Source organism: Bufo gargarizans, chromosome 7 (assembly GCF_014858855.1).
Source record: "Bufo gargarizans isolate SCDJY-AF-19 chromosome 7, ASM1485885v1, whole genome shotgun sequence".
Lineage (NCBI taxonomy): Eukaryota > Metazoa > Chordata > Amphibia > Anura > Bufonidae > Bufo > Bufo gargarizans.
This window is the reverse complement of record NC_058086.1, coordinates 86,811,889-86,836,791: the sequence shown is the minus strand read 5'-3', so window position 1 is coordinate 86,836,791 and position 24,903 is coordinate 86,811,889. Positions and strand designations below refer to the sequence as shown.

At 46.4% G+C, this 24,903-nt stretch overlaps 1 protein-coding gene across 1 annotated transcript in view; it reads left to right on the top strand.

The window, feature by feature from the left end:
- Positions 1-24,903, top strand: part of TTC26 (tetratricopeptide repeat domain 26) — a 95,687-nt gene that overhangs the window by 20,599 nt on the left and 50,185 nt on the right. Inside the window, exons 2-4 of the mRNA XM_044301857.1 lie at positions 9,277-9,414; positions 10,120-10,212; positions 21,573-21,687. Of these exons, the coding sequence (XP_044157792.1) occupies positions 9,277-9,414; positions 10,120-10,212; positions 21,573-21,687 (346 nt within the window). The remainder of the gene's footprint in view (positions 1-9,276; positions 9,415-10,119; positions 10,213-21,572; positions 21,688-24,903) is intronic.

Below are 24,903 nucleotides of genomic sequence, written 5' to 3'. Positions count from 1 at the left end.
CAGCCTTCCTCAACTGAGGAAGGCTGGACGGGCCGAAACGCGTCCTGTGTATGGATCAATCTGTGTGATCAATAAAGCATTGAAGAAAAATCGATACGCCTGCTGGGATTTATTTTGATTTTATAGTGGCAGCAATCCCTTCCCGTGCAAGCGAATTTACAAGGTGAGCTGTCTTTCTTCTTTATCGAATCATTCACTTGAATGGGCTGAGCTGCTCCTAGGCTATGTGACTGATGAACGTGATGTTGCTGGCCTAGGAAAAGCTGTGAGAAGGCCACAGTGCCTCAAACCGCTTATTGGCAGGAGTCCCAGGTGTCCGACCCCCACAGATCAGATGACCTATCCAGGTTAAACAAGCAGCGATCAGTTGATCAGATCAAGCTTCACACACCAAGGCAAGCAGCTGATGTTGGCGAAAGAAGTTAATGTCAGAGACCACTGCAGGGGTTGTTTCAGTACACTGGGTAGGTAAATGCAGCTATTGAAATGATGTTGAGCATACGATACATGAACATCTTATGCCTGGCAGGGTTTGAGCTGCTGTTTGTAAGCAGCTCTCTATGGACAGGGGTTGTGTTTGTGACAGAACTCCTTTTGTATTACTGTGGACCGCAGACTGAATCTGGGCCTGTGTATGTACTGTTTTCAACTGTATCTGTGGCCTCAGATTGCAAATACAGTTGAATACAATGGTGAAGCAGGGCACCGTCAGCTCCCTGCTTCACCATTCTCATGCCATTAGTGGTTTAGCACAGGTAGGCACTATGCAGTTATGTCATCATTCCTGATGCACTGTGAACAAAGAAGACCTGCTTTACTCTGTTCACCGGGAGAACGTGGGTTATGTGAATATTCAAAATGGAGACAATAGGGGGGCATTACTCTGTAGGGGGCACTTAAAGAGCATCTGTCAGCATGATTTATCATATTAAACCAGGCACACTACATGGTAGGGTTGACCATGGTGATTAAAATAATATCTTGTTTATGTCTTTGCAGTGCACCATTCCAGAAAAAGCTGCATTTTATCAATATGCTAAATAGCTAGTTGGAGCACTTAGGTATCGGCCACAGCCCTTGGAGCACCAGTTTCTGCACACCCCTGCAGCCTTAGCCACTTCCCCCATCCCCTGGATTGACATGGCTGGATATCTCTGGTGATGGAGAATGGCTAATGCTGCAGTGGTGTTCACAAACTGGTGCTCTAAGGGCTCTTGCCAGCCCTTCAGTGCTCCAACTAGCTAATTAGCATATTCTCTAGGATGATGCATCATACAGACATAAGCACGGTGACATTTTTAATTAGCATGGCCAACCCTACCAGGCACTGTGTCTGGTTTAATAGGGTTAATCATTCTGACAAATAGTATTTAAGGTAGCATCTCTCTGTGTGCAGGGCCACTTAAGGGGACATCATACTGTGTGGGGACACTTAAGGGGCCTCACGCTGTGAGAGGGCACTTAGAGGAGATCACTACAGTATGTGTGGGAGTGCTTAAATAAGCGAAGTTAATTTTCTTACCAGTGACTGCATTTGTGAGTTATAACCTCCCTCCTGAGCCCAGTGGCGTCTGTAACTTTCAAGTTTTGGGGGGGTACATTGGGGGCCAAGACAAAAGTAGGGGGGGGGGGCATCTATAACAGTGATACATTTACACAGGTATGCTTAGAAATGCTGCAATACTATACCTAAAACCGCAACAGGGACGAAAAGTCCTGCTGTCTGTGGTTTTAAAAAATAAAACAATAACTCAGATTTCAACATGTCCTAGTTGCCTGTGGATGACACTGTTATAGGGAGGGGGCTCTGTGGATGACACTGCTATGGGGGGGGGGGGCTCTGTGGATGACACTGCTATGGGGGGGGATCTGTGGATGACACTGCTATGGGGGGGATATGTGGATGACACTGCTATGGAGGGGGATCTGTGGATGACACTGCTATGGAGGGGGATCTGTGGATGACACTGCTATGGAGGGGGATCTGTGGGTGACACATACCGTATATAGCATCTTATACTATATGTGTCATCCACAGATCCACCCCATGACAGTCTCATCCACAGATCTCCCTCCCTATAACAGTGTCATCCACAGATCGCCCTCCCTATAACAGTGTCATCCACAGATCGCCCTCCCTATAACAGCGTCATCCACAGATCTCCCTCCCTATAGAAGCGTCATCCACAGATCTCCCTCCCTATAGAAGCGTCATCCACAGATCTCCCTCCCTATAGAAGCGTCATCCACAGATCTCCCTCCCTATAGAAGCGTCATCCACAGATCTCCCTCCCTATAACGGCGTCATCCACAGATCCCCCTCCCTATAACGGCGTCATCCACAGATCCCCCTCCCTATAACGGCGTCATCCACAGATCCCCCTCCCTATAACGGCGTCATCCACAGATCCCCCTCCCTATAACGGCGTCATCCACAGATCCCCCTCCCTATAACGGCGTCATCCACAGATCCCCCTCCCTATAACGGCGTCATCCACAGATCCCCCTCCCTATAACGGCGTCATCCACAGATCCCCCTCCCTATAACGGCGTCATCCACAGATCCCCCTCCCTATAACGGCGTCATCCACAGATCCCCCTCCCTATAACGGCGTCATCCACAGATCCCCCTCCCTATAACGGCGTCATCCACAGATCCCCCTCCCTATAACGGCGTCATCCACAGATCCCCCTCCCTATAACGGTGTCATCCACAGATCCCCCTCCCTATAACGGTGTCATCCACAGATCCCCCTCCCTATAACGGTGTCATCCACAGATCCCCCTCCCTATAACGGTGTCATTCACAGATCCCCCTCCCTATAACGGTGTCATTCACAGATCTCCCTCCCCACAGCTCACAGGAGTGTACATTTAACATTTCTAAACTGTAATCTATATCCTGCAGAAACTTTAACTTCATCTCTACTAGTACCTTAACCTTACACCACTCGGCTAGCATCGGTAACAGGGCCAGGCTACAGCCTACAGGCACTGCCTGTTATTACCGAGTTGTTACCGAGCGAGCGCTGATTTCTGCAGGTCAGGGGATACGGATTACAGTTTAGAAGAAATGTACACTCCTGTGAGCAGTCCAGACCAGTGGTGTACCAGAGCCTGGTCTTGGGAGGGGCACTTCCAGATTATTTTCTGTCCGCCGCCAAAAAGACTACACAGTATAGAGGTATACTGTACATTGTGTGGCACAGTGTAGAGGTATACTGTACATTGTGTGGCACAGTGTAGAGGTATACTGTACATTGTGTGGCACAGTGTAGAGGTATACTGTACATTGTGTGGCACAGTGTAGAGGTATACTGTACATTGTGTGGCACAGTGTAGAGGTATACTGTACATTGTGTGGCACAGTGTAGAGGTATACTGTACATTGTGTGGCACAGTGTAGAGGTATACTGTACATTGTGTGGCACAGTGTAGAGGTATACTGTACATTGTGTGGCACAGTGTAGAGGTATACTGTACATTGTGTGGCACAGTGTAGAGGTATACTGTACATTGTGTGGCACAGTGTAGAGGTATACTGTACATTGTGTGGCACAGTGTAGCGGTATACTGTATATTGTGTGGCACAGTGTAGCGGTATACTGTATATTGTGTGGCACAGTGTAGCGGTATACTGTATATTGTGTGGCACAGTGTAGCGGTATACTGTATATTGCGTGGCACAGTGTAGAGGTATACTGTATATTGCGTGGCACAGTGTAGAGGTATACTGTATATTGTGTGGCACAGTGTAGAGGTATACTGTATACTGCGTGGCACAGTGTAGAGGTATACTGTATACTGCGTGGCACAGTGTAGAGGTATACTGTATATTGTGGGGCACAGTGTAGAGGTATACTGTACATTGTGTGGCACAGTGTAGAGGTATACTGTATATTGTGTGGCACAGTGTAGAGGAATACTGTATATTGTGTGGCACAGTGTAGAGGCATACTGTATATTGTGTGGCACAGTGTAGCGGTATACTGTATATTGTGTGGCACAGTGTAGCGGTATACTTTACATTGTGTGGCACAGTGTAGAGGAATACTGTATATTGTGTGGCACAGTGTAGAGGTATACTGTATATTGTGTGGCACAGTGTAGAGGCATACTGTATATTGTGTGGCACAGTGTAGAGGTATACTGTATATTGTGTGGCACAGTGTAGAGGTATACTGTATATTGTGGGGCACAGTGTAGAGGTATACTGTATATTGTGGGGCACAGTGTAGAGGTATACTGTACATTGTGGGGCACAGTATAGAGGTATACTGTACATTGTGGGGCACAGTGTAGAGGTATACTGTATATTGTGGGGCACAGTATAGAGGTAATGATAATTCTCCTTATACTTTCAATAAGTTTTTATTATCAGAGAATGTGTTTAGATTCGAGGTATACAATTTACAAGTACAACGGTTTACATAAACACATGTCTCCAATGTTTTTTCACAAAATCCAAATGATAACACAAATCATTGAATCCTAGAATGCTCATACAGCAAGTAATGTATAACAAAATCAAATCAAATCAAAGTCACGTCTACAACGTGTCAGTTCACTGTTAATATGTTTTAAGAAATTTTTGAGATTTTCTTAGATCATCTCAGATATTGCAGACGTATCCCACCCACCATTACACACATATGACCCTCAATTTAACCCCAATCTTTCCGGAATCGTTGGATTCAGACCCCTCCAGTCCCCCCATGATTGAAGATGGTGATTCACTCGGAACTATTGATGTGCTAGCATATATAAGATCTAGTTGTGTCCACTGACCTGACTATTTCCTGTACATCAGGGATATTTGCACTTTTCCAGTTTCTTGTTATTGCTAATTTGGTGGCTAACAATAAATGGGCTATAATAGCCCTAAACCTAACAGGTAATTTGTCGAGATCTATCAGTAATAAAGCCAGGGCAGGTTCTGGAGTGATCCGATGTCCAACGATCCCAGATGTCTCAGTAAACATCAGGCTCCAAAGGGAACAAACCCTCGGACATGACCAAAGAATGTGATATAGTGTCTCACGCTCGCCACATCCTCTCCAACAGTGTACGCTGGTACTGGGGAAAAACACATGTAACCTGACTGGGGTATAATACCACCTAAGTGTTGTTTTAATGTATGCTTCTAATAATTTTCCTTATAATGTGACAGTGCAAAAAATACCCCCTTGTAATGCCCCCAGTTGACCTAATGTCCCCATAGTGCCCCCAGTATGTGCCAGTATAAAATACCCTTATATAGTGCCCCCATAGTGCTCCTCTCCCCCCTTCCTCCTAGTGCCCCCCATAATGAACCAGTATAAAATGCCCCAGTATATGCCCTTAGCATCCCCCATAATTTGCAAGTATAAAATACCCCTTCTTAGTGCCCCCCGTAGATGACCCCATAGGACACCTCTCCCCCCTTCCCCATAGTACCCACCATAATGTGTCCCATTATAAAATGCTACTGTACAGAGCCCCCCATATAAAATACCCCTTCTTTGTGGCCTCAGTAGATGCCCCTATAGTGCCCGCCAATAATGTGCCAGTAATAAGTGCCCCCGTCACGTGCCAGTAATAAGAGCCCCCCGTCACGTGCCAGTAATAAGAGCCCCCCATCACGTGCCAGTAATAAGAGCCCCCCCATCACGTGCCAGTAATAAGAGCCCCCCCATCACGTGCCAGTAATAAGAGCCCCCCCATCACGTGCCAGTAATAAGAGCCCCCCATCACGTGCCAGTAATAAGAGCCCCCCCATCACGTGCCAGTAATAAGAGCCCCCCCATCACGTGCCAGTAATAAGAGCCCCCCCATCACGTGCCAGTAATAAGAGCCCCCCCATCACGTGCCAGTAATAAGAGCCCCCCCATCACGTGCCAGTAATAAGAGCCCCCCCATCACGTGCCAGTAATAAGAGCCCCCCCATCACGTGCCAGTAATAAGAGCCCCCCCATCACGTGCCAGTAATAAGAGCCCCCCCATCACGTGCCAGTAATAAGAGCCCCCCCATCACGTGCCAGTAATAAGAGCCCCCCCATCACGTGCCAGTAATAAGAGCCCCCCCATCACGTGCCAGTAATAAGAGCCCCCCCATCACGTGCCAGTAATAAGAGCCCCCCCATCACGTGCCAGTAATAAGAGCCCCCCCATCACGTGCCAGTAATAAGAGCCCCCCCATCACGTGCCAGTAATAAGAGCCCCCCCATCACGTGCCAGTAATAAGAGCCCCCCCATCACGTGCCCGTAATAAGAGCCCCCCCATCTAGAGTTGTTGCGATACCAATTTTTTGATTCGGTTTCGATACCATGAAAAAGTATTGCGATACTCGATACCATTCGATACCACGCGAAAAAAATAAACAAAAAAAGCCACGTGCATTCCTCATTTTTAAAAATGGCGAATCGCGCAGTTTTTATTTTATTTTTTCTGTTCCGGCATTCACCACCTAGATTTTTTTAATATATTTTAATAGTTTGGACTTTTCTGACGTGGCGATGTAATATGTTTATTTATATATTTTATATGTGAAATTGGGAAAAGGGGGTGATTTATACTTCATATTTTAGTGTTTTTTGTTTGTTTTTTTTACACTTTTTATTTAATAACTATTTCCCCCTTAGGGGCTAGAACCTGGGATCTTTCATCCCTTTTCCTATTCAGCCTGATAGATCTCTATCAGGGTGAATAGGACTTCACACTGTCCCTGCTGCTCTGTGCCTTGTGCACACAGCATCAGGGATGTTACCATGGCAACCAGGGCTTCTGTAGCGTCCTGGCTGCCATGGTAACCGATCGGAGCCCCAGGCTTACACAGCTGGGGCTCCGATCAGAAGCTGCCACTGCACCACCAATGGCTAAAAACCACAAACATGGCTGAGGATCTGGTGGATATGCTGTGGACCCCCTTTTACTGAAGCGCTGCGGATTTTCCATTTGGATTTGCATACAAAAATATGCAGCTGATTATAGTAGGAGAAAGTGAGTAAGATTTATGCAAAGCCATCTGCATACATTTTTAAATCCACAGCCTGTCCATTTCTGACAGGATTGTTGCAGATTTTTCTCCATTAGAAGGGGTGGCACGTCACTAGGATATACAACCAATGTCCTCTGGAACGGGACCCCCAAAGAGAACTAGAGCGCACTGCGCGGCGTGCTCTCCGCTCTCTTCTGTGGGAGATCCAAGAACAGCAGAGTGCTCCAAGCATGCCCATCTCCTCCGTTCACCTCTATAGGACTGCCGGAAATATTTTCGGAACTTCCACAGAAGTGAATCGAGGGTGGCTGCACCTGTCCGCTTCGCTTTCGTTCATTTTGTGAGCCCCGTTTTAGAAGTAGGTGGCATATCCTCAGCAATCCTAAAATGTTTCACATTTTGCTGAATTACCCATGCAGCCAGAGCAAAAGTCCTAAATAAATAAAAATAGCTATACTGCCCTCCCTTCATCCCATGCCAGTCTCTGTACAACCTGATTTCCTGAGAGGACATTGCAGACAGCCTGGTTATACAAAGACTGGCACAGGACCTGGTACAGTATGTCAGGTAGTGACAGAGGAGGGGTATACTGCTTCATGTTCACCAGGAGCTGGAGCCGAAACCCAAAAGCAAATCTGCTCAATTTCCTCTGCTTTGGGCGCACTCAAGGGTAAGTCTGCTGTGAATCTTACTGCATTTCTGCAGCGAAACCCATGGAAACCGGCAGCAAAACCCACCGCTGATTTTACCATTTACAGTGTGAAATTCACAGCAGGGGGAGAGGGGCGGCAATGAGAAGAGAGGGGCGGGCGCACTGCGCCACCAATGATAGGATTATTTCCACACAGAGCTGCGCCCAGCGATGCCCCAGCACTCACCATTAGTCCTGGGCGCCGCTCCGTTCGCCTGCAGTGCTCCATTACTGTCTCCTCTCCTGCTCCACATGCTGCTGATTACTATCGGAGCGATGGGAGGAGACATCAGATTCACTAGTGGGCGTTCCTTCTTCCTGGCTGTAGCGCTGTCCAATCGCAGCGCAGGGAGAAGGAACGCCCACTAGTGAAGCTGATGTCTCCTCCCATCGCTCCGATAGTAATCAGCAGCATGTGGAGCAGGAGAGGAGACAGTAATGGAGCACTGCAGGCGAACGGAGCGGCGCCCAGGACTAATGGTGAGTGCTGGGGCATCGCTGGGCGCAGCTCTGTGTGGAAATAATCCTATCATTGGTGGCGCAGTGCGCCCGCCCCTCCTCCGCCCCTCTCTTCTCATTGCCGCCCCTCCTCCGCCCCTCTCTTCTCATTGCCGCCCCTCCTCCGCCCCTCGCTTCTCATTGGTGGCAGCGGCAGCAGCACAGGGGGAGGGAGGACAGCTTCCTTCTCCCCGTGCTGCTGAGAGAGAACATGAGCGCGCCGATAGCAGCGCGCTCATGTTCAGAGATACTAGACTGCGCAGAAGCGCAGCCCAGTATCGAAAAAACGGAAATCCCGGTATCGTATCGATACCGGGACAAAAGTATCGATTGGGTATCGAAATTTCGATACCCGCAACAACCCTACCCCCATCACGTGCCCGTAATAAGACATTTGTTCAGGGTTCTCACAAGCGGTCCAAAACGGATCAGTTTTGCCTAATACATTCTGAATGGAAAAGTATCCATTCAGAATCCATCAGTTTACCTCCATTCAGTCACCATTCCGCTCTGGAGGCGAACACCAAAACTCTGCCTGCAGGGTTTTGCTGTCCGCCTGACGTAGTGGAGCCAAACGGATCCGTCCTGGCACACAATGTAAGTCAATAGGGATGGATCCGTTTTCTCTGACACAATCTGGCACAATAGAAAACAGATCCGTCCCCCATTGACTTTCAGTGGTGTTCGTGACGGATCAGTCATGGCTATAGAGGACCTAATACAACCGGATCCGTTCATGACGGATGCATGTGGTTGTATTATTGTAATGGAAGCGGTTTTGCAGATCCATGACGGATCCGAAAGAAACGCTAGTGTGAAAGTAGCCTAACTGTGTTGGTGCACAAAGAGAGCATCATTACTGTGTGGGGGCCCCAAAAGCGACTGGGTGGGATTAGAGGCATGGTTCATTGTAAATAAAAACAACAACTTGCCACAGTGCACTTCACACCTGGTGTTGTCCCTCCTTACATTGTTTCTGCTTCCACCTGCACCCGGCAGCAGATCCAGGTGTGCGGATCTGTAAAAAAAAAATTGAACGTATAATGGTTTTATTATATTAATGAATAATCCAATGCAAAAGTACCAAATAAAGTAATATGTTGTTTACAGATGTTATCAAGAGCCAAACCTGCTGTAGGCAGTGATCTACAGCAGACTGATAAAGACAAAAAGAAGGGAAAGAAAGTCCCCAAACTGGACGAGTTGCTAGCCCAACGGGACTTCACTGGCGCAATAACCCTGTTAGAGGTAGGATCCTACTTATTGTACCTTTTTTTTAACTGTATATCCTGGATGCCATATCACAAGCATGTTGTTTTTCCTCGCTGTCTCATCAAGCCCAATAGTCTCTATATGATGCACGTGACCTTTACAGATTTACTAGGCCAAAATGTGTCAGCACCCATTCACTGTTAGCATCCAGTTTGTACAGTCTTCTGCCTTTTATTTGACCTAAAAGGATTGCTATATTGACGTTCGCTGGAAAGTGCGTTGTCACAGCCGCGCAGAGCCTGGTGGATGCGGCCTGCAGATGTCTGAACGCTGTACTCCCTAGATGAACAAATGTGTAAAACGCAGCAGCTAGATGGGATTCTTTGGGTGTCTGGAAGAACTGCACAGCTTTTCCTTATCAGAGTAGTGTCAAAGCTGTCTTGTGTCGTGGCATTTGGGGCGCTGCCACACGTTAAGGCTTTTTGATCAGATGTGGATCATATTAAGGCCACATAGTACATCTCCACTTTATTCAATCCACGCCTGGTTTGGGCTCCAAAAACTGTGTCAAAAAGCCTGGAATAGTGGCAGCACTCTTAGTATCATGGGAGAATATTCATTAATGTTCTCTAGAGTATATATCGCTGCAGAATATGTTTCCGCCGTCTAAATAAGATTAATGTTTTGTTGCTCACTCTCTGAGGCTCTTTGTAACCTGTCTGTATGGACATTCCTTCATAGTTTAAACGCCATGTTGGAGAGAGTGAAGATGACACAGACTTGTGGATCGGGTACTGTTCGTTTCACCTGGGTGACTACAAAAAATCTCTGGAGGTAATGCATGTCTAGTAGACTGATGCCCAAATGAACTTGGCCAAACTTTGCAAATATAGACATCGTAACGCGAATGTATCATTAGAAAATAGCCTATCATCAAAGTCCGCTTTTTATGTTTAATAGATTCTATAAAGTGGTTTTCCGAGACTTTAATACTAATTGCCTATCCTCAGGATAGGTCATCAGTGTCTGATCAGTGGGGGTCCGACTGAATGTGTGGGTCCTCGTAGTAGTTCTGCGGACCTCTTTCCTCAGCTTTTCTTAGGCAAGTGACGACACGGCACTGTGATTGGTGAGTACCAAGAAGGCCACAGCTCTCACAGCGGTGCCGGTGCTTCTCAAATAGCTGATCGTTGGGGGTCCTGTGTGACGGACCCCCACCGATGAGATACTGATTACCTATCCTGAGGATAGTACTACAAGAAAATTTAGACTAGCACATTCATAGTCGCAAGTGCACATCTATAAAGCTAGCATGCAGGAAGCAAACAAAAACAGGTATGGCAGCACAACAACATTTTTACCTACAAACAATAAAGCTGGGAAATAGGGATTATACTAAATTTAAAGTTTTCAAAATTTTCTTGTAGTAGCTGCCTCTTTTCGATTGAGCACTCCCCCACCCACCTGCCCAGAGTTTCTGAGCAGAGTATACAGTAAATGTGGCTGGTTCCTACACTGTCCTGAACATTGCAGGCTTAATTCAAGCCCAGGAGAGGCAGTTCTGTTAGTGTTAGGCCTCTTTCAAATGGGCGTGTGAGGGCCAGATAGGATGTGGGTGCGTCGCAGGAAATGAGTGTTTTTTCCGCGCGTGTGCAAAGCATTTTAATGTGTTTTGCATGCGCGTGAGAAAGATCAGCATGTTTGTTTCCCAGACCCGAACACAGAAGTTCAGGTTTGGGATAAGTGATGTGTAGGTTTTATTATTTTCCCTTATAACATGGTTATAAGGGTAAATAATAGCATTCTTAATATAGGATGCTTAGTAAAATAGGGATGGAGTGGTTAAAAATAAAAATACATTTTTTTAACTCACCTCATCCACTTGTTCGTGCAGTCCGACTTCTCTTCGGTCTTCTTCTTTGATGACCTGGAGGAAAAGGACCTTTGGTGACGTCACTGCACTGATCACATGGTCAATCACATGATTGCAATTTTCACGCAGCCCCATTCACTTCTATGGGGCCTGCGTTGCATGAAAAATGCACAATCTAGAGCATGGTGCGATTTTCACGCAACGCAGAAGTGATGCGTGAAAATCACCGCTCATGTGCACAGCCCTATAGAAATGAATGGGTCCGGATTCAGTGCGGGTGCAATGCGTTCACCTCACGCATTGCACCCACGCGGAAAACTTGCCTGTGTGAAAGAGGCCTTAGAGACCCATCTGCAGAAGCCACCTTGACACCTGGTAGATGGGCCCGACACACGTTTAATCAAAAAATGTGCGCAAAGAGCTTCTATTTTTTCATTTATAGTAGGTGAACTACCACTTTAATTTAGTATACGTAATCCCTATTTCCCAGTTTTATTGTTTGTATGAGAAATGTTGTGCTGCCATACCGGTTTTTGTTTGCTTCCTGCATGCTAGCTTTATGGATGTGTACCTGTGACTATGAATGTGCTAGTCTAAATTTTCTTGTAGTATATATTGAGGGTAGCTGCCTCTTTTAGATTGAGAACTCCCTGCCCATCTGCTTGGGGCTTCTGAGCAGAGTATAAGGCCTCATTCACACATATGTGGAGTGCACGATAGCAACCAATGACGTCGTGCGCTTGTGCACTCAGCAGGATGGGTTTTCACGAACCATGGTCCACGTATGTGTGAATGAGGCCTAAATATAGCTGGTTCCTACACCGCCCTGAACATTGTAGACTTAGGTCAAACCCAGGAGAGGCAGTTCTGTTAGTGTTAGGGACCTATCTGCAGAAGCCACCTTGACACCTGGTAGATGGGCCGGACACACATTTGATCAAAAATGTGCGCAAAGAGCTTCAATTTTTCCATTTATAGTAGGTAAAATACCACTTTAATTTAGTATAATCCCTATTTTTCAGTTCTTTCCTGAGGATGGGTCCTCATTTATAAAGTCTTGGAAAACGCTTTTGATTATTATTTTTTATTACTTTTTATTTTCCATGTCGCCATCAGTATAAGGCCCCCTGCACACGATCCGTGGCCGTATTGCAGGCCGCAATACACGGCCACAGTTCCGTGTGCATTCCACATCACGGATGCGGACCCATTCACTTCAATGGGTCCGTAAATCCGGAATTTCGGAACGGCCGCACAGAACGGGACCCCTCGGAAGCACTACGGAGTGCTTCCGTGGGGTTGCGTCCCGTACTTCCGTTTCGCAAAAAGATAGAACATGTCCTATCTTTTTGCAGAACTGGCGGATCGCGGACCCATTAAAGTGAATGGGTCCGCGATCCGATGCAGCTGACCTACGGCCGGTGATCGTGCATTGTGGCCTGCAATTTGCGGCCCGCAGTACGGGCACGGGGGACACACGTTCGTGTGCAGGGGGCCTAAACCCTTTTGCTGCATGGACAGTTTTCACACATTTGTAAGGCACAATTAAAACCTGAATTATCAAAATTAAAAAAATATATATTATACCCCCATACCAATACATTTTTGGAAAGTAGGCATCTTCCACAATAAGACACTGCCACCTTACATAATAAGCCTGAAAGTGTAATGGCTTGTAAAAATAAAATAAAAATTATGCATAAAGTGACCCAAGCAGAGCATGGAACGCATTACCACTTCTAAAAAAAAGTTCAAGATGTGCAGTGTTTATACATGACCTTTTTATATCTGCATGCACCTTTTTTCCCCAGAAGATCACTAGAAGAGACCAAAAATATCCAGGATCTAAAGTCAATACATTTTTGAAAAAGTTTTTTTGTTGCAGTTTTCAAATCCAAAACCAGGTATAAGTATAAGGCCTCATGCACACGACCGTTGTGTGCATCCGTGTCCGTTGTTCCGTTTTCCGTGATTTTCTGCGGACCCATTGACTTTTAATGGGTCCGTTGAAAACTCTGAAAATGCACCGTTGTTCATCCACGTCCGTGATCTGTGTTTCCTGTCCGTCAAAAAAAATGACCTGTCCTATTTTTTTGACGGACAACGGTTCACGGACCCATTCAAGTCAATGGGTCCGTGAAAAAACACGGATGCACACCAGATTGTCATCCGCGTCAGTGATCCGTGTCCGTAGGCTACTTTCATGCAGACGGATCCGAAGATCGTGAAAACTCAGATCCGACAGTATATTCTAACACAGAGGCGTTCCCATAGTGATGGAGATGCTTCAAGTTAGAATATACTACGAACTGTGTACATGACTGCCCCCTGCTGCCTGGTATCACTGAATCTCTTATAGGGGGCTGTGCCACACCTGAGTTGTGCGTATCATAGCCCCCTGTAAGAGATCAGGGGCTGCCAGGCAGCAGGGGGCAGACCCCCCTCCCTCCCCAGTTTTAAATTCATTGGTGGCCAGTGCGGCCCCCCTCCCTCCCTCTACTGTATTCATCCTCCCTCTACTGTATTAATTTCATTGGTGGCCAGTGCGCCCCCCCCCCTCCCTTCCTCTACTGTATTAATTTCAATGGTGGCCAGTGCGGCCTCCCCCCCCCCCCCCATCATTGGTGGCAGCGGAGCGTTCCGATCGGAGTCCCAGTTTAATCGCTGGGGCTCCGATTGGTAACCATGGCAACCAGGATGCTACTGCAGTCCTGGCTGCAATGGTTACTTAGCAATATTAGAAGCATTATACTTACCTGCTGCGCTGTCTGTGACCGGCCGGGCGCTCCTCCTACTGGTAAGTGACAGCTCTGTGCTTTAAGCAATGCGCCGCACAGACCTGTCACTTACCAGTAGGAGGAGCGCCCGGCCGGTCACAGACCGCGCAGCAGATAAGTATAATGCTTCTAATATTGCTAAGTAACCATGGCAGCCAGGACTGCAGTCGCGTCCTGGTTGCCATGGTTACCGATCGGAGACCCAGCGATTAAACTGGGTCTCCGATCAGAACTCTCCGGTGCCACCAATGATGGGGGGGGGCCGCACTGGCCACCAATGAATTTAATACAGGGGAGGGAGGGGGGCCGCACTGGCCACCAATGAATTAAAAACTGGGGAGGGAGGGGGGTGCGGCACCTGAGGGGTTAATTGTGCGGATCACAGCCCCCTGTAAGAGATCGGATCAGTCAAGTGCACAGTTCTGTGTTAGAATATACTGTCGGATCTGAGTTTTCACGGTGTAACTCAAATCCGATGGTATATTCTAACTTAGAGGCGTTCCTATGGTGATTGGGATGCTTCAAGTTAAAATATACCATCGGATTGGAGAAAACGCCAATAGGGACTCCTGACTTTACATTGAAAGTCAATGGTGGACGGATCCGTTTGCAATTGCACGATATTGTGTCAATGTCAAACGGATCCGTCTCCATTGACTTGCATTGTAAGTCAGGACGGATCCGTTTGGCTCCGCACGGCCTGGCGGACACCAAAACGACTTTTTTTTTTTTAACTTTCCTTCATGTCTGGTGATCCTCCAAAAATCACGGAAGAAAAAACGGACACAGAATAACGGAACCCCGTTTTGCGGACTGTAAAAAAATACTGTCATGTGCATGAGGCCTAAAGGACAGATACTATCTCACCTCTTTTTTTAATCATCTCCTGGTTTTGACTCCAAAAGCTGCATCACAAAATCTGAACTTGGATGTCCAGCCTTACTTGAAAAAAAGATCCCCTCTAAGGCTAGTTCATACCTCTGGTGTGAAACTTCGGCATGGCTGTTCTGGAGACTAGCGGAGAATCGGCCAGACACAATCCACAGAATGCAGTCGTTTGTGTCCGTCCTATTCTCTGCCGAAAAGCGTATGGATCTCCCCCAGACCCCGTTATACTTAATGGGGCTGGCATACATGCTTCTGGCAGTGCCTGATCCAGTGAATTTCAGCAGGCTGTTATCTGCAGGAACAGCCTGCCGGAATTCACGCCGGAGGAGTGAACGTAGCCTAAATGGGAGAGTTAGAGAATATGTCCTCCCATATTGGTGGGAGAGTGATAACCCCCCAAAAAAGTTCACTATATGCGGCCAAGCCTGGCAGAAATAATAATAATAATGGGCTGTGTAAAAAAAAAAAAAAAAAAATTGTTGGCAAATATGAAAAATGTCATCATGTAGTTTTAATTGTCTCTGTGTTCTTGTCACACTGCTCGGCCTGGTGGCATCAAAAGCGAGGCTCACGTCACTTCTGTCTGATTGTAAGCAGTATTCCTTTAGTGCTACAAAATGGTGAATGATACATTGGTGCAAATGTGGCTCTAGACACTGTAGGTAGAGGAGTAAAAAGTATCTAAAACTTAGTATGAATGTTTATGAACACTTTTATCAGTTACTACGTTTCTACACACTCCCGAGTATCCGAATTTGAAGGACTGTATTTGTAACCAGCATCCGAGTGAAAAGTATATTTGTGGGGAGTATTCTGGTCTGTTGTTTCGCAGTCAGCTCCGATCAGCGCTACCAAGAATATTTTATTTAATCCCTTGAGTCCCATCGCCATACATGTACAGCGGAAGGAAGGGGTTTAAAGATGGTTCCCACTCCTGAGCGCAACAGGCACCATAGCCGCCGGGTGCCTTCTGTTTTAAACAGCAAACACCTGGGGCTAATGTCTGTAACTAGCAATAATTCCAAATGCAGCCATTTTACCCTGCAGATGTCGTTGTGAAATGTGACCACAGCCTTTAAGAACACTAAAACCGGAGGCTCGCGCTTACCATCCAGGGCTGCCTTTACCTGGCTGAGATGGGGGAAGGCGGCCCATACTACTAAATAGGCCTGAGCCTGTACAAGGCTTCTAAGCCGATTGCTAATATACTCCAATGCTGGCCAGAAGGTGCATTTAATGACTAGATAGTAATAACAAAACCCATAAAACTGTGGCATAGTTGTGTTTTTTCCAATCCCACCCCATTTGGAATATTTTTCCAGTTTCCCACTACAAAGTATGCAAAAGTAAAAGGTACCATTAGAAAATACAACTTGCCTTGAAAAAAAACAAGCCCTTATATGGCTATGTGAATAGAAAATGGTTATGGGCCCGGGAAGGCAGCGAGTAAAAAGCGAAAATGGAAAATAAAAAATCCTCTAGAACTCAAGGGGTTGAAAAGGATCTGACGCCACAAAATGCAATGCAATCTGAAAGCACCATTTTATAAAGAAGGAGGAGCTGAACAAATTGATATATACCGTATTTTTCGCCCCCAAAAATGGGGGGGAAATGCCCCTGCGTCTTATGGGGCGAATGCTGACAGTTTAACATCGCTGGATGCGATGTACGAGCGAGCGGGGACTGGGGGAGGGACTGGGAGGAGGAGCTGGGGGCCGGCGGGGCGATGCAGTCAGTGTACTATAGCCCCGCCGCTCCGGTATAGTAATATAAAATGTCTTATTCAATTAAAATGTATTACATATGCCCCCTCACTCCTAAATTCCTAATAATACCTTACATCCTATTCCTAATAGGTTCTATACAATGCCGGCACTCGGCAGGCAGGCCGGGCGGGCGGCAGCGTAACTTCCTGATGTCACGTGCCTGCGCCGCCTACTTTATGAATGAAGCGGGCGGCGCAGGCAAGTGACGTCAGTGAGTGACGCGCCCTGCATTCTACAGAACCTATTAGGAATAGGATGTAAGGTACTATTAGGAATTTAGGAGTGAGGGGGCATATGTAATAAATTTTAATTGAATAAGACAATTTATATTTGTATACTGGGGGGGCGGCGGCGGGGGGCTGATCCGTGGATGGCACAGTTAAGGGGTGGGGGGGGGGTCTGTGGATGGCACTGTTATGGGCTGGGGGGGTCTGTGGATGGCACTGTTATGGGGTGGGGGGTCTGTGGATGGCACATATATAACAGTGCCAGCCACAGATCCCCCCTGTAACAGTGCCAGCCACAGATCCCCCCCCCCGTAACAGTGCCAGCCACAGATCCCCCCCCGTAACAGTGCCAGCCACAGATCCCCCCCCCGTAACAGTGCCAGCCACAGATCCCCCCTGTAACAGTGCCAGCCACAGATCCCCCTGTAACAGTGCCAGCCACAGATCCCCCTGTAACAGTGCCAGCCACAGATCCCCCCTGTAACAGTGCCAGCCACAGATCCCCCCTGTAACAGTGCCAGCCACAGATCCCCCTGTAACAGTGCCAGCCACAGATCCCCCCTGTAACAGTGCCAGCCACAGATCCCCCCGTAACAGTGCCAGCCACAGATCCCCCCCCTGTAACAGTGCCCGTCATCCACAGATCCCCCCCCCCTGTAACAGTGTCCGTCATCCACAGATCCCCCCCCCTGTAACAGTGTCCGTCATCCACAGATCCCCCCCCTGTAACAGTGTCCGTCATCCACAGATCCCCCCCCTGTAACAGTGTCCGTCATCCACAGATCCCCCCCTGTAACAGTGTCCGTCATCCACAGATCCCCCCCTGTAACAGTGTCCGTCATCCACAGATCCCCCCCCTGTAACAGTGTCCGTCATCCACAGATCCCCCCCCTGTAACAGTGTCCGTCATCCACAGATCCCCCCCCCTGTAACAGTGTCCGTCATCCACAGATCCCCCCCCTGTAACAGTGTCCGTCATCCACAGATCCCCCCCTGTAACAGTGTCCGTCATCCACAGATCCCCCCCCTGTAACAGTGTCCGTCATCCACAGATCCCCCCCTGTAACAGTGTCCGTCATCCACAGATCCCCCCCCTGTAACAGTGTCCGTCATCCACAGATCCCCCCCTGTAACAGTGTCCGTCATCCACAGATCCCCCCCTGTAACAGTGTCCGTCATCCACAGATCCCCCCCTGTAACAGTGTCCGTCATCCACAGATCCCCCCCTGTAACAGTGTCTGTCATCCACAGATCCCCCCCTGTAACAGTGTCCGTCATCCACAGATCCCCCCCCTGTAACAGTGTCCGTCATCCACAGATCCCCCCCCTGTAACAGTGTCCGTCATCCACAGATCCCCCCCCTGTAACAGTGTCCGTCATCCACAGATCCCCCCCCTGTAACAGTGTCCGTCATCCACAGATCCCCCCCCCTGTAACAGTGTCCGTCATCCACAGATCCCCCCCCCCTGTAACAGTGTCCGTCATCCACAGATCCCCCCCCTGTAACAGTGTCCGTCATCCACAGATCCCCCCCCTGTAACAGTGTCTGTCATCCACAGATCCCCCCCCTGTAACAGTGTCTGTCATCCACAGATCCCCCCCCTGTAACAGTGTCTGTCATCCACAGATCCCCCCGTAACAGTGTCTGTCATCCACAGATCCCCCCGTAACAGTGTCTGTCATCCACAGATCCCCCCGTAACAGTGTCTGTCATCCACAGATCCCCCCGTAACAGTGTCTGTCATCCACAGATCCCCCCGTAACAGTGTCTGTCATCCACAGATCCCCCCGTAACAGTGTCTGTCATCCACAGATCCCCCCGTAACAGTGTCTGTCATCCACAGATCCCCCCGTAACAGTGTCTGTCATCCACAGATCCCCCGTAACAGTGTCTGTCATCCACAGATCCCCCCGTAACAGTGTCTGTCATCCACAGATCCCCCCGTAACAGTGTCTGTCATCCACAAACCCCCCCCCACCCGTAACAGTGTCCGTCATCCACAGATCCCCCCATAACAGTGTCCTTCACAGATCCCCAGTAACAGTGCCATCCACAGACCACCATTAGTTCCAAACCCACCAAAAGCACACCTTTTGGTAAAAAAACATTTTTTTTCTTATTTTCCTTCCCAAAAACCTAGGTGCGTCTTATAGGGCGAAAAATACGGTAATTTTATGGGAAAAGGTTCAGTCAAACCTGTAATTTATACATTTATATCTTAGCTTTTTTCACTTCCTGTACAGGAGGGACAGGTTATCAGTGATTGATAGCAGTGTGTGTATAAGTGTGCATAACACCTCCCTCCTGTACCAATAGCCGTTAGAAATGTAAAACACCGTTTTTTCGGAATCTTTTCCCACAAAAATAGATATCAATCTGCTCTCTAAACTGGACATGTTACTTACACCTCTGCTGCTGATGTATTTAGCTCACATGGAATTGCCAAGATCGGGGGGAGGTAACCTTGGTGAAACAGAGCCTTAATGTTGTTAAAGATCTACTATGATACAAACAAAAGTCCTGTTTTCACATGGAAGGAAAGCTGCCATGTTTAACAGACTGCTTTATATAAGGTTCTCACCATTTTAAAATTATGGTTAAAAAAATGGGGAAATATATCATTCCCTCTATACTTTTTATAGTGCTAAAAAGTCACAAAACCTCAGTTTTGTGATTATTATTTTTTTCATTCAACTCCCTTCAGACTTTTTCTGTCACAACTAGCTTTTTTACACTTCCATCACCAGTTTCTGAAAAAGGGGACATGGCAATGGTAGGACCATTGGCCTCAGCCCATTCATCATCATAAGAAACTCTATTAAAGTTCCGGCAGCTCTGACTTCATTCTGCCTGTGCCTCCTCCGGCAGACCCCATCAGGACCAGCATTGCGCACCAGTCTTGATAAATGAGAGCCAGTCTTTCTCACATGATGTTTTTTGCTTATTTGCAGACAAAAAGGAGCAAAGACATGTCTGCAGCATATTAACACCCTTTTACAGAAGAAGGTTTCTATTGGCAGAGGAGGGAAGAATGTCTGTGTAATAACTACAACAAAAACAAAGGCCTCCCTTGAATCCTCTTTACTGAACTAAAGTGATACCTAATGACTGATTTGGACTATTTAGGGCTGATTGTCTCCCTTTTTATATGACTGTGCTAGACACTGACCATGGCACAGTTCTGCGCAGAATCTGATGTGTTTCACTTTTTTCAGTGATTGTCAGGATAGGCCATCAGTATCCGATCAGCAGGGATCCGACTCTGCACTCCTGCTCAGCGGTCCATCTACTTGTGCACTTTGTACCTAGTATTGGTGATGAAGGGTATTACAGCTTTGTCCTGCTCTCTTGAATGGGATGAATCTGCAGAGTACTGTACTGCTCTACTAAGTAGGGGACATGCAGGTAGATGCACCAATATAGGCAATGAAAAGGCCACATTGTTCAAATGAGAACCTCAGCCCATTTAACCCCTTCCCAACCATTGGGTCTTTAAAGTTGGAGCCTGCTAGCGAAGGCATAGGGTCCATAGCTGCCAGGTTTCTGCTGTTTTAAACAACAGACATCCTGAGCTAATGTCCACGATTGGTGATAATGCCAATTGCAGACATTTAACCCCTCAGATACCATGGTCAATTGTGACCAAGACATCTGAGGCAGGTTACCCCAGGAGTGCTGCGCTCCTGGGATCTGAACGCCTCCCCCTTGCGGCGATTGAGGGAGCCATTCATTTTCTGCGATAGCCTGGGTCTCTCAGAAGAAACCCATACTGCAATCTTGCTATTACTATTGCAATCTAATAATTGCTTCTTATGGCCAACTAAGGTGACATAAAAAGTTAAAAAAAAAAAAAAAAAAAAAAGGTTTGAAAAATATAAAACATGAAATTAAAATCACCCCCTTTCTCTATAATTAAAATAAAAACAATAAAAAATAAATATAATGCCCAAACTATTAAAATACAAACGTATTTATCCGGTACATTAAACGCCATAACAAAAACTCCCCCAAAAATGTATTAAATTACTGTTGTAATTGTACAGACCCGGAGAATGTGTTGGAATTGTGTTTCTTTTCCAATTCCACCCCATTATTTTTTCCGGCTCCCCGCTTCATCATATTCAATACTAAATGGTGCCAAAAATGTTACAAAAAACAAGCCCTCGTACAGATATGTGAACAGAAAAAAAAATAAAAAGTTATGGGTCCAGGAAGGCAGAGAGTAAAACGTTAAGTCTTCCGGCGCTGAAAGGGTTAAACAGCTAATCACAGTGGCGCAGAGACAGACAGATCCCTACTGATTTTGCATTAGTGCTTTTGATCCTGTGGATAGGTTAGTAAGTTCTTCTACTTATTTTTCTTATTTTCATCCCATTTGGGGACTTATTGGTTCTGAATAAAAAAAATAAAAAAAAAACTGTTTTATTGATTTAGATGTATTTTGGGCTAATATAAGTTTTTATAAAAAATGTAGTTTTCTTTGTTTTCTGCAGCTTCACGGAATGCTTTTCACAGTGATATCTGTCAGACTGGACATCTGCTCATTTACATCCCCTCTCTCTCCACTAGTTTACTACCAAATAGTACAAAGATTAGGCAGTTTACAGTACAATGCCAATGTGGAGGAAGAATACTTACAAGGTGATATTTTGTCATTAATAGGTGTTCAAGCAGGCAAGTCAACAAGAAGGATGCAACCCTGATGTTTGGGTGAATTTGGCTTGTACATACTTTTTTTTGGGCATGTATAAAGAAGCAGATGAGGCTGCCAATAGAGGTAAGGCCATCCAAAGACTTCAGAAACATGGAAATAATATAATTGGCACTATGGGGTAGGGTTGTTTCGATACCAAAATTTTGATTCGGTTTTGATACCATAAGAAAGCATTGCAATACTCGATACCATGCGAAAAAAATAAAACACCAAAAAAAGCTGTGTGCATTCGGCATTTTATGGAACGTCCGGCCCATAATAGAACAGTCCGATCCTATTTTTTGGCGGGACAAGGTGACAAAAAAAAAATGACGAATCGTGCATTTATTTTTTCTGTTATGGTGTTAACCGCATAGGACATTTTTTTTATATTTTAATAGTTTGGACTTTTCAGACGTGGCGATATGTAATATGTTTATTTATGTATTGCTTATATATTTTATATGTAAAATTGGGAAAGGGGGTGATTTATACTTAAAATGTTGTTGTTTTTTTTTTTCATCCCCCCCCCCCCCCCCCACACTTTTTATTTAATAACTATTTTCCCCCTTAGGGGCTAGAACCTGGGATCTTTTAATCCCTTGTTTTTTTCACCCTGATAGAGATCTATTACGGTGAATAGGACTTCACAATGTCCCTGCTGCTCTGTGCTTCGTGCACACAGCAGCAGGGAGACTACCATGACAGCCAGGGTTTCAGTAGCATCCTGGCTTCCATGGTAACCGATCGGAGCCCATGATTTTAATACTGGGGAGGAGGGTTGAGGGCGCACTGTGCCACCAATTATAATGTAATTAACATTTAATACAGGAGGCGGCGTTAACTGCCGCTAATCACAGCTCCCTGCCAGCACCCGCCTCCGGGATTTGTATTAAAGAGGACCTTTCACCTGGCAAAAAATTGTATAGCGGTGCCCAGGGATCTTACTGCACTTACTATTATCCCTGGGCGCCGATCCGTTCTCCCGCTATGTCCTCTGTTTTTTTTCAGGGACTTGGTTATACTGGGCGGAGACTGCCCTTGTTCTCCTGGGCATCTCCTTCTCCTAGGCTGTGAGCTCTGCGCTGCGATTGGCCAGCGCTACAGCCTGGGAAAAGGAGATGCCCAGGAGAACAAGGGCAGTCTCTGCCCAGTATAACCAAGTCCCAGAAAAAAACGGATGACATAGCGGGAGGACAGAGTGGCTAATGGTATATGCATTGAGATCCCTGCGCACCGCTGTATGATACCTAGTTCCGAATGTTTTGCCAGATGAAAGGTCCTCTTTAAACATTAACTTTCATTGGTGGCGCAGTGCTCCCGCCCCTCTCCTCATTGGTGGCAGCGGCACGGGGGGAGGGAGAGACTGCTTCCTTCTCCCCTGTGCTGCTGAGGAGAACACGGAGCACGCTGATTCTCTGATACCAGACTGCGCAATAGCGCAGCCTAGTATTGAAAAAAGGCAAATCCTGGTATCGAGGTCGATACCAGGCAAAAGTATTGAAAATTTTATACCGGAAACAACCCTACTATGGGGGTCATTTATCATTTTCCGAAGGAGCTGTCCAAAATGAAAGGTGGAATCTGATTGGTTGCTATGGGCAACTAAGCCATTTCTACTTTACACCAGTTTGATAAATGACCCCCTATGTGTATATGTGTAACGTCTCATTTGTACAGAGTAGCAGGGTGCTCAGGTGGAACTCAACCACAAAGTCGTTGCTATATTTTAACTATTGCATAATTCTCTATTAACCACTTGTGGACTACCTTAATACCTGTTGGAGGGCCGCATAGCGCTGCTAAGCACTACGAGGAACATTTATCAAAATCATTTATCAGTGTAAAGGAAAACGGTCTTAGTCGTGCATGGCAACCAGTCAGATTCCACCTTTCATTTTCAGAGCTCCTTTGGAAATTGAAAGGTAGAATCTGATTGGTTGCTATGGGCAACTAAGCCAGTTTTCCTTTAAACAAGTTTTCATAACTCTCCCCTGTAATATACAGCATCGTTCATAGGGAAGACAGAGCAAGACCACTGTGCTGCATTAACCCCTTTGATACCATTGTCTTCTGCGACGTGGCATCTAAATAGTTAGATGGAGGGGCTCCTGCTGTCACTCAATTTGCCCCTCTGCAATGCAATCACTGGGTGGCAATGATTGTCATGAACAAAGGCCCCAAGCCTGCAAAGGCTATATGCCTATTTGAATGTTCCAAAGGGACAATCTAATAGACATGCAATAATGCTTTAATTTACAGACTATAGAAGCAATCCGATTTTGGAGAAAAAAAAATTATATATATATATATATACAGTACAGACCAAAAGTTTGGACACACCTTCTCATTCAAAGAGTTTTCTCTATTTTCATCACTATGAAAATTGTAGATTCACACTGAAAGCATCAAAACTATGAATTAACACATGTGGAATTATATACATAACAAAAAAGTGTGAAACAACTGAAAATATGTCATATTCTAGGTTCTTCAAAGTAGCCACCTTTTGCTTTGATTACTGCTTTGCACACTCTTGGCATTCTCTTGAGCTTCAAGAGGTAGTCACCTGAAATGGTTTTCACTTCACAGATGTGCCCTGTCAGGTTTAATAAGTGGGATTTCTTGCCTTATAAATGGGGTTGGGACCATCAGTTGCCTTGTGGAGAAGTCAGGTGGATACACAGCTGATAGTCCTACTGAATAGACTGTTAGAATTTGTATTATGGCAAGAAAAAAAGCAGCTAAGTAAAGAAAAACGAGTGGCCATCATTACTTTAAGAAATGAAGGTCAGTCAGTCCGAAAAATTGGGAAAACTTTGAAAGTGTCCCCAAGTGCAGTCACAAAAACCATCAAGCGCTACAAAGAAACTGGCTCACATGCGGACCGCCCCAGGAAAGGAAGACCAAGAGTCACCTCTGCTGCGGAGGATAAGTTCATCCGAGTCACCAGCCTCAGAAATCGCAGGTTAACAGCAGCTCAGATTAGAGACCAGGTCAATGCCACACAGAGTTCTAGCAGCAGACACATCTCTAGAACAACTGTTAAGAGGAGACTGTGTGAAACCACTGCTAAGGACAGGCAACAAGCAGAAGAGACTTGTTTGGGCTAAAGAACACAAGGAATGGACATTAGACCAGTGGAAATCTGTGCTTTGGTCTGATGAGTCTAAATTTGAGATCTTTGGTTCCACCCACCGTGTCTTTGTGCGACGCAGAAAAGGTGAAAGGATGGACTCTACATGCCTGGTTCCCACCGTGAAGCATGGAGGAGGAGGTGTGATGGTGTGGGGGTGCTTT